Source organism: Chroicocephalus ridibundus, chromosome 9 (assembly GCF_963924245.1).
Source record: "Chroicocephalus ridibundus chromosome 9, bChrRid1.1, whole genome shotgun sequence".
Taxonomy (NCBI): Eukaryota; Metazoa; Chordata; class Aves; order Charadriiformes; family Laridae; genus Chroicocephalus; species Chroicocephalus ridibundus.
Window position 1 is genome coordinate 30,800,619 of NC_086292.1, and position 18,655 is coordinate 30,819,273.

General features: G+C 40.8%; 2 protein-coding genes across 3 annotated transcripts in view; both read right to left on the bottom strand.

The window, feature by feature from the left end:
• Positions 1 to 887: 887 nt before the first annotated feature.
• On the bottom strand, positions 888 to 13,012 carry FBXL22 (F-box and leucine rich repeat protein 22). The gene is made up of 2 exons (XM_063345800.1): positions 8,351 to 13,012; positions 888 to 5,511 (listed from the first exon to the last, which is right to left on the bottom strand). The coding sequence occupies exons 1-2, from the start codon at positions 8,683 to 8,685 to the stop codon at positions 5,166 to 5,168; spliced, it is 681 nt and encodes a 226-aa protein (XP_063201870.1). The 5' UTR covers positions 8,686 to 13,012; the 3' UTR covers positions 888 to 5,165.
• A 139-nt stretch (positions 13,013 to 13,151) lies between these two features.
• Positions 13,152 to 18,655, bottom strand: part of USP3 (ubiquitin specific peptidase 3) — a 42,876-nt gene continuing 37,372 nt past the window's right edge. For both annotated transcript variants that reach the window (XM_063345798.1, XM_063345799.1), the window contains exons 10-15: positions 18,024 to 18,130; positions 17,792 to 17,872; positions 16,719 to 16,837; positions 16,437 to 16,550; positions 16,257 to 16,324; positions 13,152 to 14,595 (exon numbers count right to left, since the gene is read on the bottom strand). In XM_063345798.1, the coding sequence (XP_063201868.1) occupies positions 14,430 to 14,595; positions 16,257 to 16,324; positions 16,437 to 16,550; positions 16,719 to 16,837; positions 17,792 to 17,872; positions 18,024 to 18,130 (655 nt within the window). In that variant the 3' untranslated portion in view covers positions 13,152 to 14,429. The remainder of the gene's footprint in view (positions 14,596 to 16,256; positions 16,325 to 16,436; positions 16,551 to 16,718; positions 16,838 to 17,791; positions 17,873 to 18,023; positions 18,131 to 18,655) is intronic.

An 18,655-nucleotide genomic window follows, 5' to 3' on the forward strand; every position in this document is an offset into this window, starting at 1 on the left:
AAACATAACTAGAGAAAAACAGCTTGAAAAGCTTTAGCCACGGCAGTAATGTGCTGTAGATGGCATGTAGATGCCAAAAGCCTGTGTCCCTTGTTTAACATGACTACTTGCTGCTGCTTATTTTTTGTTATACGCGAGTAGTACCTAATCTTTTCCTTACACCTCAAATAACTCTCAAGAAGCACTTACTCTCTGGTTTATAAAGCTGTTGTTTCTTGAAGCCCATAATTTACGTTTCTTATCCTGTTTGTACCCTGGGATTAGGTAGTTTCTTCCCTACCACTTCTGGCATTTCCCATCGCTTTTCCCTATTTCTTTTTTTTTTTTTTTCCTTTCCCACCTAGGAAGTACCTCCCTAACCTTTGGGGCTGTCGGGCTGTCAGACAGCGGGTAGCCCTTTGAAGCAGGTAGGCACGCTACAGCAGAGAGAAGACGAACAGCCAGTCCCCAGACTAGAGGTAGACAAGTTACTTTACCTGGTTGAGGCCTCACCCTTTCTGGAGCTTGCGGTTGTAGCGTTGGTTCATCTGGCAGAACTGGAATGTAGCGGTAGGTGGAATTAGAGGGGACTGGTTAGAGCAGAATGCGTTCGTGAAGAGTGTATTCTCCAGAGAAGGGGTGAACAAGTGATCAGGTCAGGAAGTTTGATTTAAATGTGTCGTTGAGCTGTTTTGACTGGGTGATGAAGTTTAACGGCAAAAAAATGCCACTGCATGTAAGCAAGCAATGGTACTGTGCTGTGGGACTTTGTTTAACTGCCTTTTACCTTATTGCCAAGCTGAGCTACAGTATCACAATGGAAATCTGAAGGGCCTTCTGGATGTTGCTGTTCCCTTACTGTGTAGGAAAAGTCTGGTAATCAAGTCTTGTTTGCTACTTGCATCTGATAACTTGATTCATCTTACAAGTAGGCAGCTTGGTTTGTCCCCTTTTTTGAGTACTATCCTAAAGCGATAGATAACAAGCTTTCCTCCCTTCATGCCTGGTAAGTTAGAGTTAGGGTCTGTGAAGAGTAAACAACGTTTCAGTAACGTTAAGAGAACTTTGATGGAACTCAAATGGCGTGGAACTAAAGAAAACTGTTAACATGCTTCCATCCTCACATAATACCTTAAGTAAAATGTAATGGTTATATAGTCAATTTTCAAATTGGATTGCTAAGCAAGAAAATTTATTATTGATGCTGAAAAAATTTATAGACACATCTGTGTTCAAATTTTACCATGTCATGAACAACTGTCCCCATTCAAGGAGGGGGAAGAGCAAAGTAACATTACTTGGAGCCATTTGTACACAAATAGGAAAAGAAACCAAGTGGGAGAGTGTTCCAAGGCCCTTTTTAGCTCTGTAAAGTAAAAAAAAAAAACAGAACCAAAAAAAAGGTAACACCACCGTGTGTGTCCGTGTCTGTTGTCTGTGTGTCCCCCCCACCAAACCAGTCCTGATAGAAAACTGGCAAAAAGGCATAAAAAATATGTAGACATATGCAAACCTGCTTTCATATCTTGTAGTTACTTGAAAATCTGTTAGGTGTTACATCTACAGACGCATCTACAGACGTGCACCTGTCATCACAGCGCTTAGAGAGCTGGCAGCAAGAGAAGGTCTTGAGAAGAGAAGGTTACTAACGTGACTATATAGAATTCCTACCTTGTTTTGGCTTGTCAGCAATATGTGAAACTAGTGTTTTTTCCATGCAAGAATTGTGTATCCAAGGTAAGAATTGTGTCAACATCCCAGTTTCCACATCACAGTAAGTCTGTTCAGTCTAGCAATCTCCTTTCCAAGGTGCAAATGCTGGTTTAGGATTGCTCTTTGTCCTTCCCGTCCGTGCTTCCAGTTTTGTTCCTTCCTTTGCAATGCATAAGGGTCCTACTTACATTTTAGGAATGAGTGCCATTAAATATCTTCAAGTTGTGAAGATGCAATAATTAAATTTTCTTTATTTGTCCTTCTGGGTGAGTGTTTCTTACAGATACTCAGTATGATCAAGTATTTCTCCAGCATTTCAGCTCTGTTTGGCTAAGTTTGTGTAATGCTGCGATTAATTTCTTAGCTCAGCCAAATTAGAGAGTACCAAAGGATATCTCTGGATCAATTAACCAGGATGGAAAGGAGGAGTAAGTATATTCACTTACGTTGAGAGCTGTAAATTCCTCTTTCCATTTTTGATGCACCACATGAAGAATATTTTCAGGAGTTGATAGCTAGCTCATCAGTTCTTGCAGAGGAAAGAATAAGCCATAGGAATGTAGTCTAATATTTCTGCTGAGATTGTTTGAAACTTACCTTCTTAGAGAAACTGATTGGAAATACAATTTTCCAGTACTACTCATGCAGTAAAAATTGGCCTCAAGTGGAATTTTGATAACCTGTTTCCTTTCCTTCTGTTCAAGGACGAACAACAGACAATATATCAGTTGAAATAAATCTTTCTTTCAAGACTACCTGAGGCGTCAGAGCTGAGTTCTCTGTTACGACACCCCAAGCATTTTCTCCATGTAGTTTTGATAACAGGAGCAACAGTATTGTAAAAAGCATACAGGGAGAAATTGGAAAACGAAACCAGTTATTCCTAAGTAATTGAGGCCTAACTTCAGAAGTTGTTTCTACAGTTTAGATGCCAATGAGGGGGGGGAAGGTCTGCTTTACTTCAGCAGTAGCTGTTCATACAGTCTTTTTGGTTTAGAGGTACTACAGTCCCACTGTTCTCTAAATTAAAATAAAAACATGTATCATGTTAGATATTTGTGACAACCTTTAATAATTTGTTAAATAGCAATTTAAGAAGTCACAAGTTCTGTTCCTTAGAGGAAAAGTTAGCTCTTGTAGTCTTCCAGTTATAGAAAAGATTAAAATGCAGACAAGTAGTAAGTCTGTGAAGCTAAAGCTGTAGATACAGCTGTTAAAATGCAAAAAAGCTATCAGATTATTTTAAACCATGATGGTCTGGATGTACTTGAATTCCAGCAATGCAAACTACAGTTCATGTGTGTTTAACCAGATTTCATCAGTGTTGTGTTATCAGTGCAGGAAGATTACTTATCCACAATTGCAGAGCCCCCCATGTAAATGAGGAGCAGGCTTGCGATGGTATTTGCACAGAGACTGCCGTAGTGACGAGGTCTTGAATAATTGCTGTGTAATGGAACAGAAATGTTGACTCTCTTTATTTTTCCCCAAAGCTAGTATTTCTAAATTTGCTTTAATTTTAAGGTCACACACACTCGGTGTTCCTGCTCTGTGTAAGGTTTTAATTTAAACTGCTGTAGGCTTTATTATGATTGAAGCTGGAACTGTTCATGATCCATAGTTTGTCAAACTGCTCTGTATACAGCCTTCTGTTTGACGTCTAAGCTGGGCTGACGTCCGGCCCTCTAGGGGAAACTAAGTTATCGATCGCCAGATTGAACCATCTGCCATTTTTTGTAAGTGTGAAGTTCTTCAGTGGATGGTATTGACTGTGAGGGAGATTAAAGGTAAATACAAGTTCAGCTGCAGAGTCGGCAAGAATGGGCAGGATTATGTATTATGGTGCGCTCTCTAGGAGTCAGAATTCTGAATTCATGTCAGAATTGCTGAACAAAATGGAAAATAAGGGAGACCACAATTTGAGGACACATGCTCCTACATAGAGTAACACAGAGGGTTTGAGACAGGGTGCTTTTTAAAAGAACCTGAATTCAAACTAAATGATCACAGTGATTTTTCTGGGTTGTTATACTGAGACAGACCCAACAAGTAAAACTCGGGACAGGTAACTGCAGTACGGTTGACACAGTAAGGTGGCACTTGGAAACGTTTGCCTTTCCTCAGGCAAAAATCTGTTAAGTGCATAAAGAGTCTGGGAATGTGATGTTACCAGTCCTGAGTACTCAATACCATGACCAAATCCCACTGTGTTGGATCAAGGCAAATTTTATCCAGCAGAATAAAACCGTGGCAACCTTTGGTGTCAAATTTTGTAGACGATGCCATTGCAACCCTTCATTGGAAAAAAAAAAAAGTTTCACTTCCCTGTAGCAGAGTAGCATACAGGAAAGTGACAGCACTGTGGCTTGGGCTGAAAATAGCTATTTGTTTTGTACTTTGCAGTGAGAAACTGGTGCTTATAAAGATCTCTAATGTAGCATGTTCCTAATTTAGCATGTAATGCTCCAGGCTGTAAGTCACTGTTTTTTCCTGTAGAATAGTTCTATAAACTAGCAGTTGTTTATACTGCATTTCCTTTAATGTCAACTTTAAAAAATAACTAGGTATATCTTGTCAAAGTACATTATGTAAAGGGTCAAACTGTGTTTTGTGCAGGTTGCCATGCATCCCTCATTATAAGCCTGACAAATGAGCTACAAATGTTAATCACTGAGGAAGTGACGGTGCTCAGGCACTCTGCTTTTGCTAGGAAGGTTTTACATGGCTTGGGTATCACCTGTAGCGGATGGAATGACAGTATGGATATATCCTTTAACAGAAATGTGTTAATCACTCTTTCCCTGAAATTCGTGTAAATCATACAGTTACTCAGGCTGTATCTACTGCAGGTTTATGCCCTTTCCCATTACACAAGGAGTTCAGAAAGCCAAGGGGTCCACTCCGAACCTCGTGATGCAGCGGGAGGGTCCTCCTTACTCTTTCCATCTCGGGTCTCTGTGTGAATCATTCTAACTCCTTTCTAACTCAGTTTTCCTTCGTATGTTTCTTCCATGCAGTAATTAATAAGGTGAACCTTGCCGTTAATCCACTGTTATACTTTGTTAAATTCCATCAAATTTATTGAACTCTGTCAAATTACTATTCTACCTCAATAAAACACACCGCTGCTTCTCTCTCCTGAGTGAGGTACGTTCCCCTCATCCACGACAACACGGTATCAAAATTGCAATTTTCAGCCTTAATAAGGTCTAGCATTATGTGACGGCAATGCAGGGTTTTCCAGTTTCAAGGAACAACAGAAAGCTAACAGGTTTTTTTCCTTAAGACTGTCCTGGTGGCAACACATGCCTTTTCCCAGTGCAGCCTTCGCAAAACATACCAGCCATCTCTTTGGACTTTTGGACTCTTCCCAGAACGTGGGAAAGTAGCCCCGGTTCACTGAAGCAATGGCACCCAAGAGGAGAGTGGAAGTGAAGCACCCGCACTGCCTGAGTTTATACAGTTTGTTGCACTTAAAGCTGAACCAATTTCCTTGATGCTTTTTCAAACATGAATTTTTTTTCTGGCTTATTGTCTGGAATCATGTTAGCACTTCTCTCTGCTCTCAGCATTATCGAAGGACGCTTTTCCCTAACTCTCTCTAGACCAGTTTGTGTTATGTTCCGGCAGAAATCCACGTGGAGCGTTCGCAGTGATCCCCCATAGAAGGTCACTGCTTCCAGTGTCTGGTCAGTGATCCGCACACAGTTCTCCAGTTTGAGTGTCTCGAGGTTTGGGCAGTTCTTGAGCAGCAGCAAGATGCAATCATCTGTAACATGGCCGCATCCAGAGAGGGTCAGGGAGAGCAGGTTTGGACATCTGAAAACATGATCGTTACAGGTGAGATGAGGGGAAAAATATATAATAGAGCTCAGGAGAAGCTTGTATCATCAAGAATAAATATCAAAGTTAGAAAAATACCTCCTGTTCCATCAGGAGGGATAAGAATGCATGAGTAGGTGGGGGCATATGTAGATTTTAATGCTCAGCTTTGCTAACCGCAAAACTTACCTACTTGCCGTCTTCTGTTGGTAGCAAAATCTATAGCTCAGCTGGCTTAGTGGAGAAGGGGAGGCAGATGCCTATTGAAGCTGCAGCTGCGTTGTTTTTTCTTAAGGAGTTGCATGGTGCTGCGCTTCCCCAAGCGCAGCGAATGAAGACCCAGTAGAGATGGGACTCAAGTCAGGATGAATTTGAGGACAATTGAGTGAAGAGACTGTTGTGTAGACATGCCGAGCATGGGCAAGTAAGACGCTCCCACTCTTGATTTTACAGGGATTAACGGGTGTATTTCAGCTCCTTGGATTTACTGAACAGGTGCCAGCACCTAAGAGTGTTGATGCTTGAACCCCACCCAACTCTTAAACCTTCCTTCAAATCACTGAAACGGGTAGGAACACCACTGTTAAGCAATGATGCAGCAAATGAAAAAAGCTTGCTTTTTTGTTGCTTGGGTAGACTTGGGAAGGTACAGAAAAGGACTATTCCAGGACAGTGTGTTGATGACTGACTGACACTGTGTGCAGAAAACTGGAGCAGACCGGTTAGCAGTAGCTGTTGTGCTGACCAGGCATGTTTGCAAGGACCCTTACGCATGAACCCGCAAAGCCTTTTGTGCAGTGTCTGGCTTACACCTCCCTCCAGGGAGCAGCAGCTCAGCTCCCCATCTCTTCAGCTAACTGCAGCTGAATGCTCCTCTGTTAGCACAGGACTCGTTAGGCTTTGTTATTGCCGGGAAATGATCACAGCAATGCTAACGATCTTGTCAGACCTTTGGCCAGAACTATTAGCCTGCCTCCGTCCCCCAAGAACGGTAAGGTGTCCCTAAGCACTTCCACGTAAAGATCTGTGCGTACAGCCTGTGTCAGGGTTTTAGGTGTGCAGCAGCCGTGGGGGCAAACAAGGGACTCTGCCATCCCTGCAGCATGTTCTTCTGTCCTTACAACCTGGTACGTAGTACATTCTTCTTTTTCTACACCCCCACTCCACCCCCCCGGCTGCTCGACTTCACCTTTTGCGGAGGCAGTAAAGTGAGGTCATCTCAGCTCCATGATCTTCCCCCCCCCCCCTTTTCCTTTATACTTATGAACAGTAAGAAAACCAAATGTTTTAAAGCAGGTAAGGTCAAGAAAGGCTCCCACCTGCCATCTCTTGTGGCTTCATCAACAGAATAAAAGTACTCAGAGGGAAAAGCTGGATATTTGTTTAATTTGCATTTTTCTTTGCACAGAATGCTAGGAATTTTGGATGGAAATGCACTCAAATGGGCTGCTCCAAAAAAAATGCAGGAACTTCTCTTAGGAAGGCTAAAATGGATGAGGTGGGAGGAGGAGCAAGTGGCAACATAAACTCATTTTTAAGAGTTCAGTTTAATTTGTGGAAAAGAATTGGCTGAATTTTCATGGACTTTGAGATTGCTCGCTGCCCAGGCTTTGCTTTGAATTTTGTGCAGCAACCAGTTTGGGGTTACGGATTCTGCAGAGGAAAAAGGCACTTACACTGTTTGTGCAGAGCTGTGGTCTTACGTCCTCTTTCTGAATCCTAATTTGTGATGGCAAAAAAATGGAAATAGTTAAATGTGGCCTCAGGGTAGATACTCCACTGCCAAAAAATCAGAGATTCCTCCTACGCCCTCCTTTGTAGGCACAGATATGGTTCCTCATGATACTTGGCCAATTAATCCATTTTTTTTAACAGTTGTTCTAGAACTGTTACTTCTGAAATTTTGTACTTACAACTTAATGTTCTGGTTTGATCCTACATTCCACTCCTTGGTTTGGGACTGCACTGTTGCTGTTTGGAGACTGTACTGCTGCAGTCAGTACTGTATCCAGTCAGACACTCTGTCCTGTCGGTATCCTGTCATTTGTTGGGGTTTTTTTAATTGTTACTTCCAAATAGAACTTTTTCCCGTGCCCGGTGTGGCACAAAGCCGAAGGCTGGCTGCGGCACAAAGGTGTGCCGTTTCAGGACAGGCACTGGCCTGCCCCTTTCAGCTCCCGTCTGGGACCACAGCCATCCTGCGTGTTAGTAAAACACCAGCATTGGCTCTACCCAGTTTGCTCCCCCTAACGTCATTTAACTTTTTGTGAATTAGAGCTGCTTTGTAGCAGTAAAGCTGTTCTAAGAAAGGGTGTGCACCCAGCGCTGCTTTTCCATAGTGGTATTTCTTTTCCTTTACTGTAGTTTATAAAAAGCTTAGGTAGAGTTGAATTTCAGTATCAAAGCAATACTTAATTCTAGTAACATGTTTAATGAACTTGGTTCTGTTGTGACATATGGTCACTATACGAAATCATGTCTTCCCCCTAGGCTCCCCCCACCCCCCCGGCCAGGACAATGTTTTGTACTGCCAGAATGGCACATTTCAGTTAAGCAGCAGTTTAGTAGGCAGCATGGCACTTTTCCTGTATTAATTATTCATTCTTCAAAAAAAAAAAAAAAAGAAAAAAATAAGCTTAAGGAAAGTCAGTCTGAGTTATACACTATCGCCGCTATAAAACCAACTTAACACTATATTAAGCCTGCAAAGTCAAAGCACTCACGTCCACAGTGCTCCACTTCACATAGGATGTATGGCGTAAATAGCTCTCAATTCTCTCATTGCAAGGCAGTTAAACCTTTACAGTAGATGCAGTTTCACACCCAAAAAACGTACCTGTTGCAAACTTCTAGTAAAAAGTCACTGACTGTGTTCTCATGCCTGTTACAGAAGTCTTTCTGGAAATTGTTTTTCATCCAGTCCTCAACGTTACACACCTTGACTCTCTCTGAATACCAGCAGATGGATAAGTATTTTAAAGCAGGTCCCAGGAGAAAATTATCCTTCTTTAGTTCCGCTGGAGAATGAAAGTTCAACAAAGACCACAGTAAAGGATCCTGAAACACTTCTAGCAACTTGTGACATGTTTTTGCTAAACTTTTCCTGCTATTTTTGTCCAGAAAAGAAAACAGATGTAAAAGGCATTCCCGATTCAGCTGGGTTATATGCATAGCCGTTCAGAGCGTGTTAGAAGGAAGAGAGTCTCCTGGCCTTATGGGATACCAGCAGTGGTGGAGGGGGCTCACAATCACCAGAAAGCTCTTGCACATATATGGTTGTGGAATGGTGTTTATTTTTGGCGAACAACTGGTGCAGAAGCTAAGAACAGGGGAAGGAAAAGAAACGTGTTCATGAAACTCTTGTTCTGTTTCTACAAGGGAATGGAATGGGCATGCAGCACTTGACTGTCATGAAATGCTTCCTTAAAAGGTATTTCTTTCCTTTTAGGCACTCCTGGAGTTTAGCAAAGTTCTTGTGCCGAGTTACTGAACTGGGGGCTGAAGCAGGGGGTGTAGCCACAGCTGCACGGAGTAGCTTTGCCAGCCCCTCAAGTTTGGAGCATTTACCTTTCCAAGCGGAAGTTTGTTTTTTGCAGCGTACAGCAGTCATTTTTCTAAGGTTGCACTTTTGCTTCATGTTCAAGGACTCACAGTAGATGAGGAACTCCCACAAACAGCTTGCAAAATGAGATTAAAAATTCCCTGGGTGCTTTAAAGCGCACACACAAAACCTGCAGCTTCCACTTCCAAGCCTCAGACTAAGGGGCAGTTTCCTGCACACTGTTATTTGAATCAACACCACACGCTGTCTCCCCACCTTTGCGTGAGGAAGGTGATGGTACGCAGGAAGGCGTGCGTGGGAACAGCAAGTCTATCTTTAGCTGCTTGTAGGCTTGTGCTTTTAATAGATGTTTTCTATTAGGCTGAGTTTTACAAGTTTTCTTTTACTGTTTATGTTTTTATAGGTTTAGTTCTGGTTTTGGTGGGAAAGGGATATATAGAATTGGTTTCTAGGAGTAAAAGCATTTGTTTTCCAGTAAAGGCAAAAACAGAAAGTCTCTCCTCAGAAAAAATAAAGCTTGAGCAAATGGCAGGTTAGAATCAAAAGCAACAGCGAGCAGCCCTCTAACTTCCATGTTTGTGAAATAAAAATGCTCAAGATTAAGGTAGTTTATGCCCATCTTCTGTCTTGTGTTAATACAGAAAAATTATACATTCAGCTAATTAGTAGATCTTAACAGAAAAACAGCCCTGCAGGAATTTTTGAAGTGGCTTGCACAGTTTTAGTAGCTTGGAGATTTTATGTACCTATGCATTTTAATTGGGTTTGTTTCAATGTGACAGGGCTGAGTGGGACCAAAGTTCATCTTTTGCTTCTGAAATTCAACTCTGAAAAACAAGATTTGAAATTCTTTGCTACCTGCAACAATTATTTTAGCTTCTAATCTGTGCTTGAGTAACATGTATGCTTATACATAGTGACTCAAAAAAATGGCAATTGTGGATCTATTTAATTCCTTAGAGTTAGTAATTTTCTATTATACACAGTAAACTGTGCTTACCCATTGCCAGTCTTTTTCGTTTCATATCCTTTGTCATTTAATATTTTCCTTGAACTGAGAAGGAGATTCCTGCTCCCCACGAGTATTTTATGAAGCCACAAAAGGGACAAGAAGGGTAGATGATTTCACATACCCAGGAAGCCTCTCCCTGGACAACAGCAGTTTAAATGGGGTGCCAGCAGTTGTTCTTCATTCTCATACTAGCATTTTTCTACTCTCACTCTGTCTCCTTCATCCTTTTCAGAACTTACCTTCGTTTTCAGCCAGGTTTAAGTACTTAATACTGCTCAAAGTTGTAATAAACGCAAGAATATTATTTATAAAAAAAACCACCATCACACGAGCAAACTCAATGACAAGGTTACCGTTGCTAGGAGGATCTCTTTAAACACACAGAGGACACACACCACAATCTGACATAAAAATGAACAGCTGTTGGGTGACGAGGCCCTTGAAAACTGAAGGGCAGGTCTTCTTTGGGTTTAGATGCTAAGTTGTGGTAGAGGTGTTAAACAGTGGGAACACTTCCATTTGCTTTATTTTGTTTTACCCAGAACAAGTTAAAATACTCTGCCATACGCTAGTGATATTCTGCAAGCCTGTAGAAGGACAAGAGGAGTTTCATTTTCTAAGGAAAGGAGACACTTTAATGGCACATTTTCCATAAACACACTGTGTGAATGAGATATAATTCACATTCAACCTGGAAATGCTCCAGAAACACACAAGATGAGCACAGCCAGTAATCCTCACTGAAAATTACACACTAGATTTTAATGGTAAACAATTACAACTATGGCACTACAGTACTTGAGGATATCCTAAAGCACATTGGAATCAATTTTCAAGGTGCTGATTACCTCATCAGTAAGACACAGACACATCAGTAATGAAACATTGTCGGGGAAACTTTTGAACACCACGTGTTATACTTTCCATTCATTTAGCAAAATCCTTGTAAATGGCCTCCTGCTTTCGACACAAGTCCACTGTCCTGGCCTGTCTGAAAGTTTTAACCTCTCCTCAGGCTGACATCTGTTACCACCTGGAAAGCACCTTCGGAGCGTACAAAGAGACAGAGCTCTGCCTGCAAGCACCTTAGAGTTTTGCATAATGCTGCGCTTAACAGCTCACTATACAACACCCTAAAGCAGAAGTATACTGAGAGCAGGACATTTTGCAGTTTTGTTTGACGTAAATCTTGTCTCCAGTTGTATATACGTGGCTAAACAATTACTAACAAAAAGGACAACCTTTGATCAGACAAGTTTTGGTGAAAAAAATGCAAATCTTTGAACTGTAGAGCAGTTGTTGCTTGCAGAACAGTCACACGCAAGAAAAAAATTCTTGCCAGTTAGCATGTACTATCATCAGCAGTAAGTAGAAAAGAAACATTTGGCTTAAATGAAATGAGATATCCCCCCCCCGCCCCACAAGCTAGTAGATAAATATAGGATATACAAGTAAGGTTAAAAATGTAATACTAGGCCAGGTGCAGTATATGTTACTGGTTCAGTGCTCAGTTACTTTTTTTTTTTTTTTTTGACACCACACTGAATAGAATACAGTGGATAAGCAAAGTTCTCCACCAGGAAGAGAAATACTTGTGTTGCCACAACAAACTGTTCATACTGTCCATCTGGGTTTGCAGTGGGAGAAAGTTAAATTAGGAAAGAATTTACAGTGTACTTGTTCCAGCAAAGCATATGGCTGAGTCCTTATCACCACCTGCTGCAAGAACAAGACTGACCTGATTGCATTGTGTTCCCATGGCCGTGTCTCAAATGGACCGTGCTGGATAGATAATATTGCCCAAGACCTTAATGTTACAGAGCGAATGTTACCGAAAGGAAATACTGAAGTGAGAACATAATTCTGACCCAAAAAAAATTAACTGGAGAATTAGAAGCTGCTTAAAATAAGTGAATGTTGCTAAAGATTATAAATTTAAGTTTCTAAAAATACAGAAAGGCACATTTACATCACTGGTTTGCGAGAACGCTGCATACACCTGACTACTGTAAGTTAAACTGCTTCTGGCCCATAGCTAGTTGTGTATTTTAAGCCTTGTATTCTCAAAACTGAAATTCTAAAGCAATCCAATCCAAGTAGCATGCAGACAAAACGCAGCTATAGATGGCATCTACTGAACTGCCCAGCTAACTGTAAGCAGTAAGCATTACCCTGCCCTTCAGGGTAGTAATGTGGTAAGATGCTTCACTTGCCCCACACACCACTCAAGTCTGTCAAATACCTTTTTCTGCCTGTAGAAATGGCAACAGCTACCTATTCCAATTAGGAGAAAGGCTCTGGCTGCAAGAAACAGAGAAATGGTGGGTGACAAACTATCTACAATTTAAAGCAAGGAATAGTTCTATTTATTGTTCAACTTAAGTAAAAGAAGACATTGTCATATAGGTCACAATGTATGAAATAATAACCACAACAGGTTTTAACTAGTGGACAGTTTACATATTCATACACCATTAGCAATGCTGAATGCTTTCTGCAGTTCTATATTAAGCCAATTTCTCTCTTTCCTGGTTTAAGATGCTGTGGAAAAGCTATGAAGAATGACATTTTAAAAAAACATCTGATTGTGATTTCTCTTTATACTTGTCAGTGTACAGCTAGCAGGTAACCCACAGCAGGGAAACTGATGCCTACTCCATGTGCAGCAGCTTGAGCTACGGTACGAGCTGTAGGGAAACTTTTACTGTGTACTACGATGTCTTTCAGAAGCATTAACTAAAAAGGGTAATCACATTTTACTTGAATTCTTGTGTGTTTTCAGACTACTATATTTTACTGTTATCACAAGTAAAGGCGCTATTTGATTGTGCGACTTTACATAAGTAAATTCTACTCTTACTACCACACTTTTGAGATTTTAGGAGTGTCCAGTTCCTCGCTGGGCACACAGGGGCTAGCTATTGGGGGGGGCAGGGAGGGGGCAGACTTTGTCAAATTTCAGGGGACTCCTGTATTGTGCAATGTTGCACAATGTTGCACCTTTTAAAAAAATCTTATTAGCTCACTTCCACTCTCCAGAACAGCAGTACAGCTAAAATTCAGTTTATTTTTTTTTAACAGAAGTCTTTCCCCATTAGATAGCCAAGTTTTAGAAATTGTATCATGCCTCCAGTGTTCACCTAGAGACTGTAAATAAAGATCCCACACTGGGCCAATGCGCAGGTACCACAGCTAGACAACAAGCCGCCTTGGCTTGTCATCTCCCGTCGGGCAGGTAGGTGGACAGGAGACGCTGTGAAACCGAGCATCTTCCCTTTAGTCTGCATTTGAACTGGTAAAACAATCGTCATGTAAAGCATCTGGACCACCATCCGCTTCCTTTCACTTTTAAGGGAAGGGCAGGCATTTAGTGGACAGGTGCTATATTTAGACCTAAGACTGTTCTCACACACTCCAAACTTTGGGGCTGTAGTCACAGTTCCCATCAGGAAGGAGGGTTGGGGTCCTACTCCCAGGAATTCTCCAGGTTTTCAAGCAAGTAAGTGTTCATGATCAAATTTCAGGATGACAGTCTAAACCAAGAGATGTCTAAGGCAGTTCAGGTTCGGATAAAAAAACATAAATCTCAGCACAATTTAGACACGTATATATTTTAAGATTATTTTTTTAAATTTGAAGGGGTCGAGGGGGCAGAGCATATGTGAGGAATAGTTGAATTAAACTGCAGTATAGATACAATTGAACCAACTGTTTATTTACAATGATTCCTGAAAGTCAGCAGCCTGAATACACACCAATATAGCAGCAATTACCTGGTCTATTTAATGATGCCACATCTCCTCTCTTCTGCAGACAAAGAATGATTGTTCAGAGGTCACTGTTTAGTTTCTTGCACGAGGGAAAATAGCACGTGCAAACAACTCTGATTTAAAGAGGGTAAATCATATCTACGCAACAGCTGTGAGAACGGCATGAAGTTGTATTGCTCTTCATAATCAGAAGCACATTTATCTTGCTTGTAAGGAGGACAGAAAGCTTCTCTGATGTAAATGTGCCTTTAGGAAGTGAGAACTGAAAACATTAATATAAAAAAAGTCAAATAACTAAGTATTTCATGAAACTATATATATAAAAATTGAGTTATCACAACTAAAGCAGCAAATCAAAATCTGCTGAGGTTTTCTGGTATAACTAAAAAAAAAAAGTTAGTTTGTGTCCAAATTCAGTAAGTCAAATGCTACCATCGACACAACAAAACTAAAACCCACAAGAGGAAATTGAAAAGTGCACAATGAAATTAATAGTCTTGGATCAAGTATTTATGGAAAAATGGAAATGTTTTGTCCGGTGGACTTGATAAGTGAGAATTAGAAGGAGGTATTAAAGTTTATCTGATCCAGATTTGGCTTGTCGTTCCACGTAGAAGAGGATGTAGGCCTTGGCCTTTACCACAGTCTCCTCGTCGGTCAAAGTTACAGTACTGTCGTTGAAATGGAACCAACGGCCTTCGTGCGCTGCGTATGCGGTGTAATGTCCAGAGCCAACGCTGTCAGCAGGGGGGAGGCGGGGAAAGAAAGCACAATCAGGAGACAGACCACCTCATTCTCTGCTGCATTTGCTGTTAGTGCTAAGAGACTTCCAGGAACCAGAGGAAGAAAGGAACTGACAGCCCTCCACAGCAGCTGGTAAGATGCATCCCTTCTTAATCTGCGGGGCTCAAAAGTTCTCCAAATTCAAGTTTTAAGTAAAATAACCACTTACTGGGATGAGCTGAAAAGGGTTGGTTTTTTTTTTTTATATGAGCTTACTAGCATCCTGTAGTTTTTGTGCAAGCAAGGCTTCCTGCAACACTGAACTTCCATGTTTGCGTACATAAAAATCAAGCCCATTATCTATTATTCAGGCATTAGCTATAAAACTTTCACTATGCTCTATTTTCAGAAATCTTCCCCATTTATGTCTTAAGACTCATATAGCCTAAATGTAATCAAAAGCACTCACAGCTAAACTAATCCCAGAACACCAAGAAGAAAATTGTTCAAGTTGGTCTTAAACAGATCCACGTCTTGGAGCCGTATTTCTTGAATCTAACACACCAGAATGACAAACCCATCAATTTTCATTACCCTGCCACCCCAAGAAAGGCTTCTTGCACTTGCTTATGTGTTGTAACACACACTCAGTGTTTCCAACCATCTAATTCCATTCTAATCACAACCAACTTTCCTTTGCTGTCCATATAGTTTTTCCTACAACTGTGAACTGCCTTTAGTAGTCAAATCTTTAAGAGAGTCCAGACCGCTCCTCTAGAGAAAGCGGGGGGGGAAAAAAAAAAAAAAAAAAAAAAAAAAAAAAGAGACAGGCCTTTCTGGATAGAACTTGTGTTTCATATCTTGGAATTCAATTCAGGTATTGGCAGGGTTTTGATTAATAGGGTTTAGTTTCTTTTCTAAGAAAACTCCTTTCACAACTCACACCTATAGAGTGATCACCTAAATGACAAGAATACATTTCTCTCAGCATAAACAGTTATTTTGTACCTACTACTGTTACTCTCAACAGATCCCTCCAGGGCTGGGAAAAGAAAAACACACAAAAACCAAACAAAACACCCAAACAACCAATAACCCTACCGACACCCAGCAACTTTACTGCAGAATATGAGCACTAGCCAGCCTTGTGGCATGCCTGTTAGCATTCACTTTGAGGTTCACTCCTGTAGGAGAGCCGGTAAATACAGGATAATTGCTCTCACTGTGCCAATCTACAGTCTACAGTTGTTCCAAACATGCTCATGCACTCTTTCGGCATAAGTGCACATGTGCCTTCCAAAGTGAATAAAAGAGTAAAAAGACGCTTCTGCTTCATACTAAGAATTGCAAAATGAGGCCTTAACTTCTGGGAGGCCCCTGGATTCACTCTGTTGGTTCAGGGCTTTCTATTCCTAGAGGAACTAGACTGTTTTCATTCTGTCTTGTGCTTCCTGTCATTACCCCCAAAGACCGCCAGTGGGCATTCACAGAAATAACTGTATAGATCTAGCTGAAGTTAATTCAGCTTAGTTCCACCTAAGTTTATAAATTACTGCTTATTTCCACCAGTCAAAGTACAGATGTTCACTAGGGACAGAAAAACCTTAATTAATTCTGCATGTACTTCAGTAGGAAGGTCTCTGCCAAGAAGCAGAGGCTTACTCCATGTACTCACCCTGAACCATGGTGCACAACAACAGCCGCAAGGTCATAGAGGCAACTTTCTGGGCCGCTGTTCTCGGGCTGTGGTTAAAAAGAAAACTTTTCAGATCTCAATAGCACCTACTATAATTCGTAATAAAGATATATATTGTGGAACAAATTACTACAGAAAGTATTCAGTGAGTCTTCATACCTCTAACAAGTAGCATTTCATGTCTAGGCCTCGTAAGGGAAATTCAACATATGTATCAACCTTGTTTCTCAGATATGCTGTCCAGTGAAATCGTTTCAAGTGTAAGCATAGCACCTACAGGATTTAAAAAGGAAAAAAAAGGATGAATTAGAGGAAGAGGTTGAACTTAGTGCTAGATATCTGCAGTAGCCTGTGGGAGGGTTAGGTGTTGGTCTACTAATGGTTGAGTCCTTATTTCCTTTGATGTACTGTCTTGCTGTTACTTTTCATGCTTATACGAACCTTTGGTAGTTTCTGAATCCAGAATTTTTTGGTGGACTTCTGTTTCTTTTTGCATTTGTGACACATATACAGCTCCGTCTCATCAAGTTCTTCCAGGTCTGTAAAACTGCGAAGACAATCTAAAAACAGAACAAGATACAAAAAACCAAAACACCCACGTAAAGATACCCGATTCAAGATGCCATCAAGTGATGTATGTAACATGAAATACAACAAATACAGCACTATAGAGAAGGTGTGCATAGCCACAGCACTTATTCTAGTTACTACATACATCTGTGCAGCAAAAAGCTGGTAATAACGCGTTTTAATACAGTAACGTGTTGTAACATGCAGCATTCCCTGTTCCTTAAAACATAAAGCAGTTCAAGGGAAAAAAAGGCATTCACAAAATCTCCCATCTTTCAAACAAGATTCCGTCTAACATACAGCACAACTACTCAAAAGTAACTAAATGACTTTCTAACAAAGAACATTCAACTTTTAAAAGGTGATTTGGTTTCAAGGTACCAAGTGAACGGAGAAAATAATGGGGGTTTTATTCTTATTTCACAATCTGCAGCAAGTATATTCAAAAATCTGTAAAAATGATCATCCATTAAAACAAGGTCAATAACAGCACTAGTGCCCAAGTTTGCAGGATTGTATTTCTGTTGTTTAAAAAGCAGAACGCCCCAGAGCCATCCTTGCTGTGCACAAGGGGCACACGCATCTGAGCACAGCACCTTAGCAAATGCCAGCAGGACACAATGCAGATGACTCTAGCTTGGAAAGACTGGAATACATTAGAAATACTCTGATCACAAAGAAAAATCTCTGCTGGAGTCGTCTTTGATATTCAGCTGACCTCCTGAAGCACTTCTGAGCTCCAGTTTATCACAGTAGTGTGTCAATACATGGTGACTGGCGTAAAACCTGTATGGAAGACTATTTTGGCACCATCTTCTACCACAGAATCTCATAAAATAAGACGCCATGTGGCACCCAGTCACACCCTCGGTGAAAGCCTGGCTTCTCTCAAATAGATACTCTGAACAGTATATACTCTTAGTTCATTATCCAAGCACTCTTACCTCGTAGTGTGCACATTGGTCCGTTTTCTTGATTTTTAGTACGTTTATTTCTGAACTGACTTGGAATATCTAGCGAAAGGTCTAGAAAAACAAAGATTTAAAAAAATAAATTAGAGAATAAAACAATGCCTAATCTTTTCAGGCTAAACCAGTCATGTGACATCTTTCAAGCTTCAGATTTATTTTTTCTGCCTTAAGTCACCTAATATTATGAAAGCAAGAGGCACCTTACCTAGGAATGGGTCAAACTTTCTGGATTCAGTCCCACATATTAGGCAGTTGACTTCGTTTTGAAGAATGCCTCCAAAAATTGCTGTGACAACAGTAGACGCTCCATTTCTAGACAAACCACACCATAGAGGTAAAGTCAGTCAGAATGTCTCAGTTTAATTTTCAATACTTGTTACATGTTTGCTGCTCACAGCTCACCACTACTAGGCAGAGTGGTTTTGTCCATGTGTGACAAACAGTGACCAAGTTCATCCACCGGGCATTTCATTCACCCCAGAATTTACAGTGCAAGTATTTACCTGCTATAATACTTTCAGCTTTATCTTGTACCTGAAGGAAGTGTGAACTGCATATGCTCTAAGCAGATGCTCAAAATTTCAGTGTTGAAGGTATTGTGGTTGATTGCATTTCTATAGTGAAGAGCTGATGCTCACAGGGGTACAGTGTTTTAAGCCTGTAACTAAGGCTGTTTCTGAAACAAAAGTTGTTCCCTTTTAGAGAGGTCGAGCATATTTTCGTTTTAATTCTGTACCCTTTGTTACAAGTAATTTTGACTTAAAGCATATTTCTGCATTTCACTGCCAAAACCAGCTTAAATTGCGTTACGATAGAATAAACGTATCTCTCTGCTTC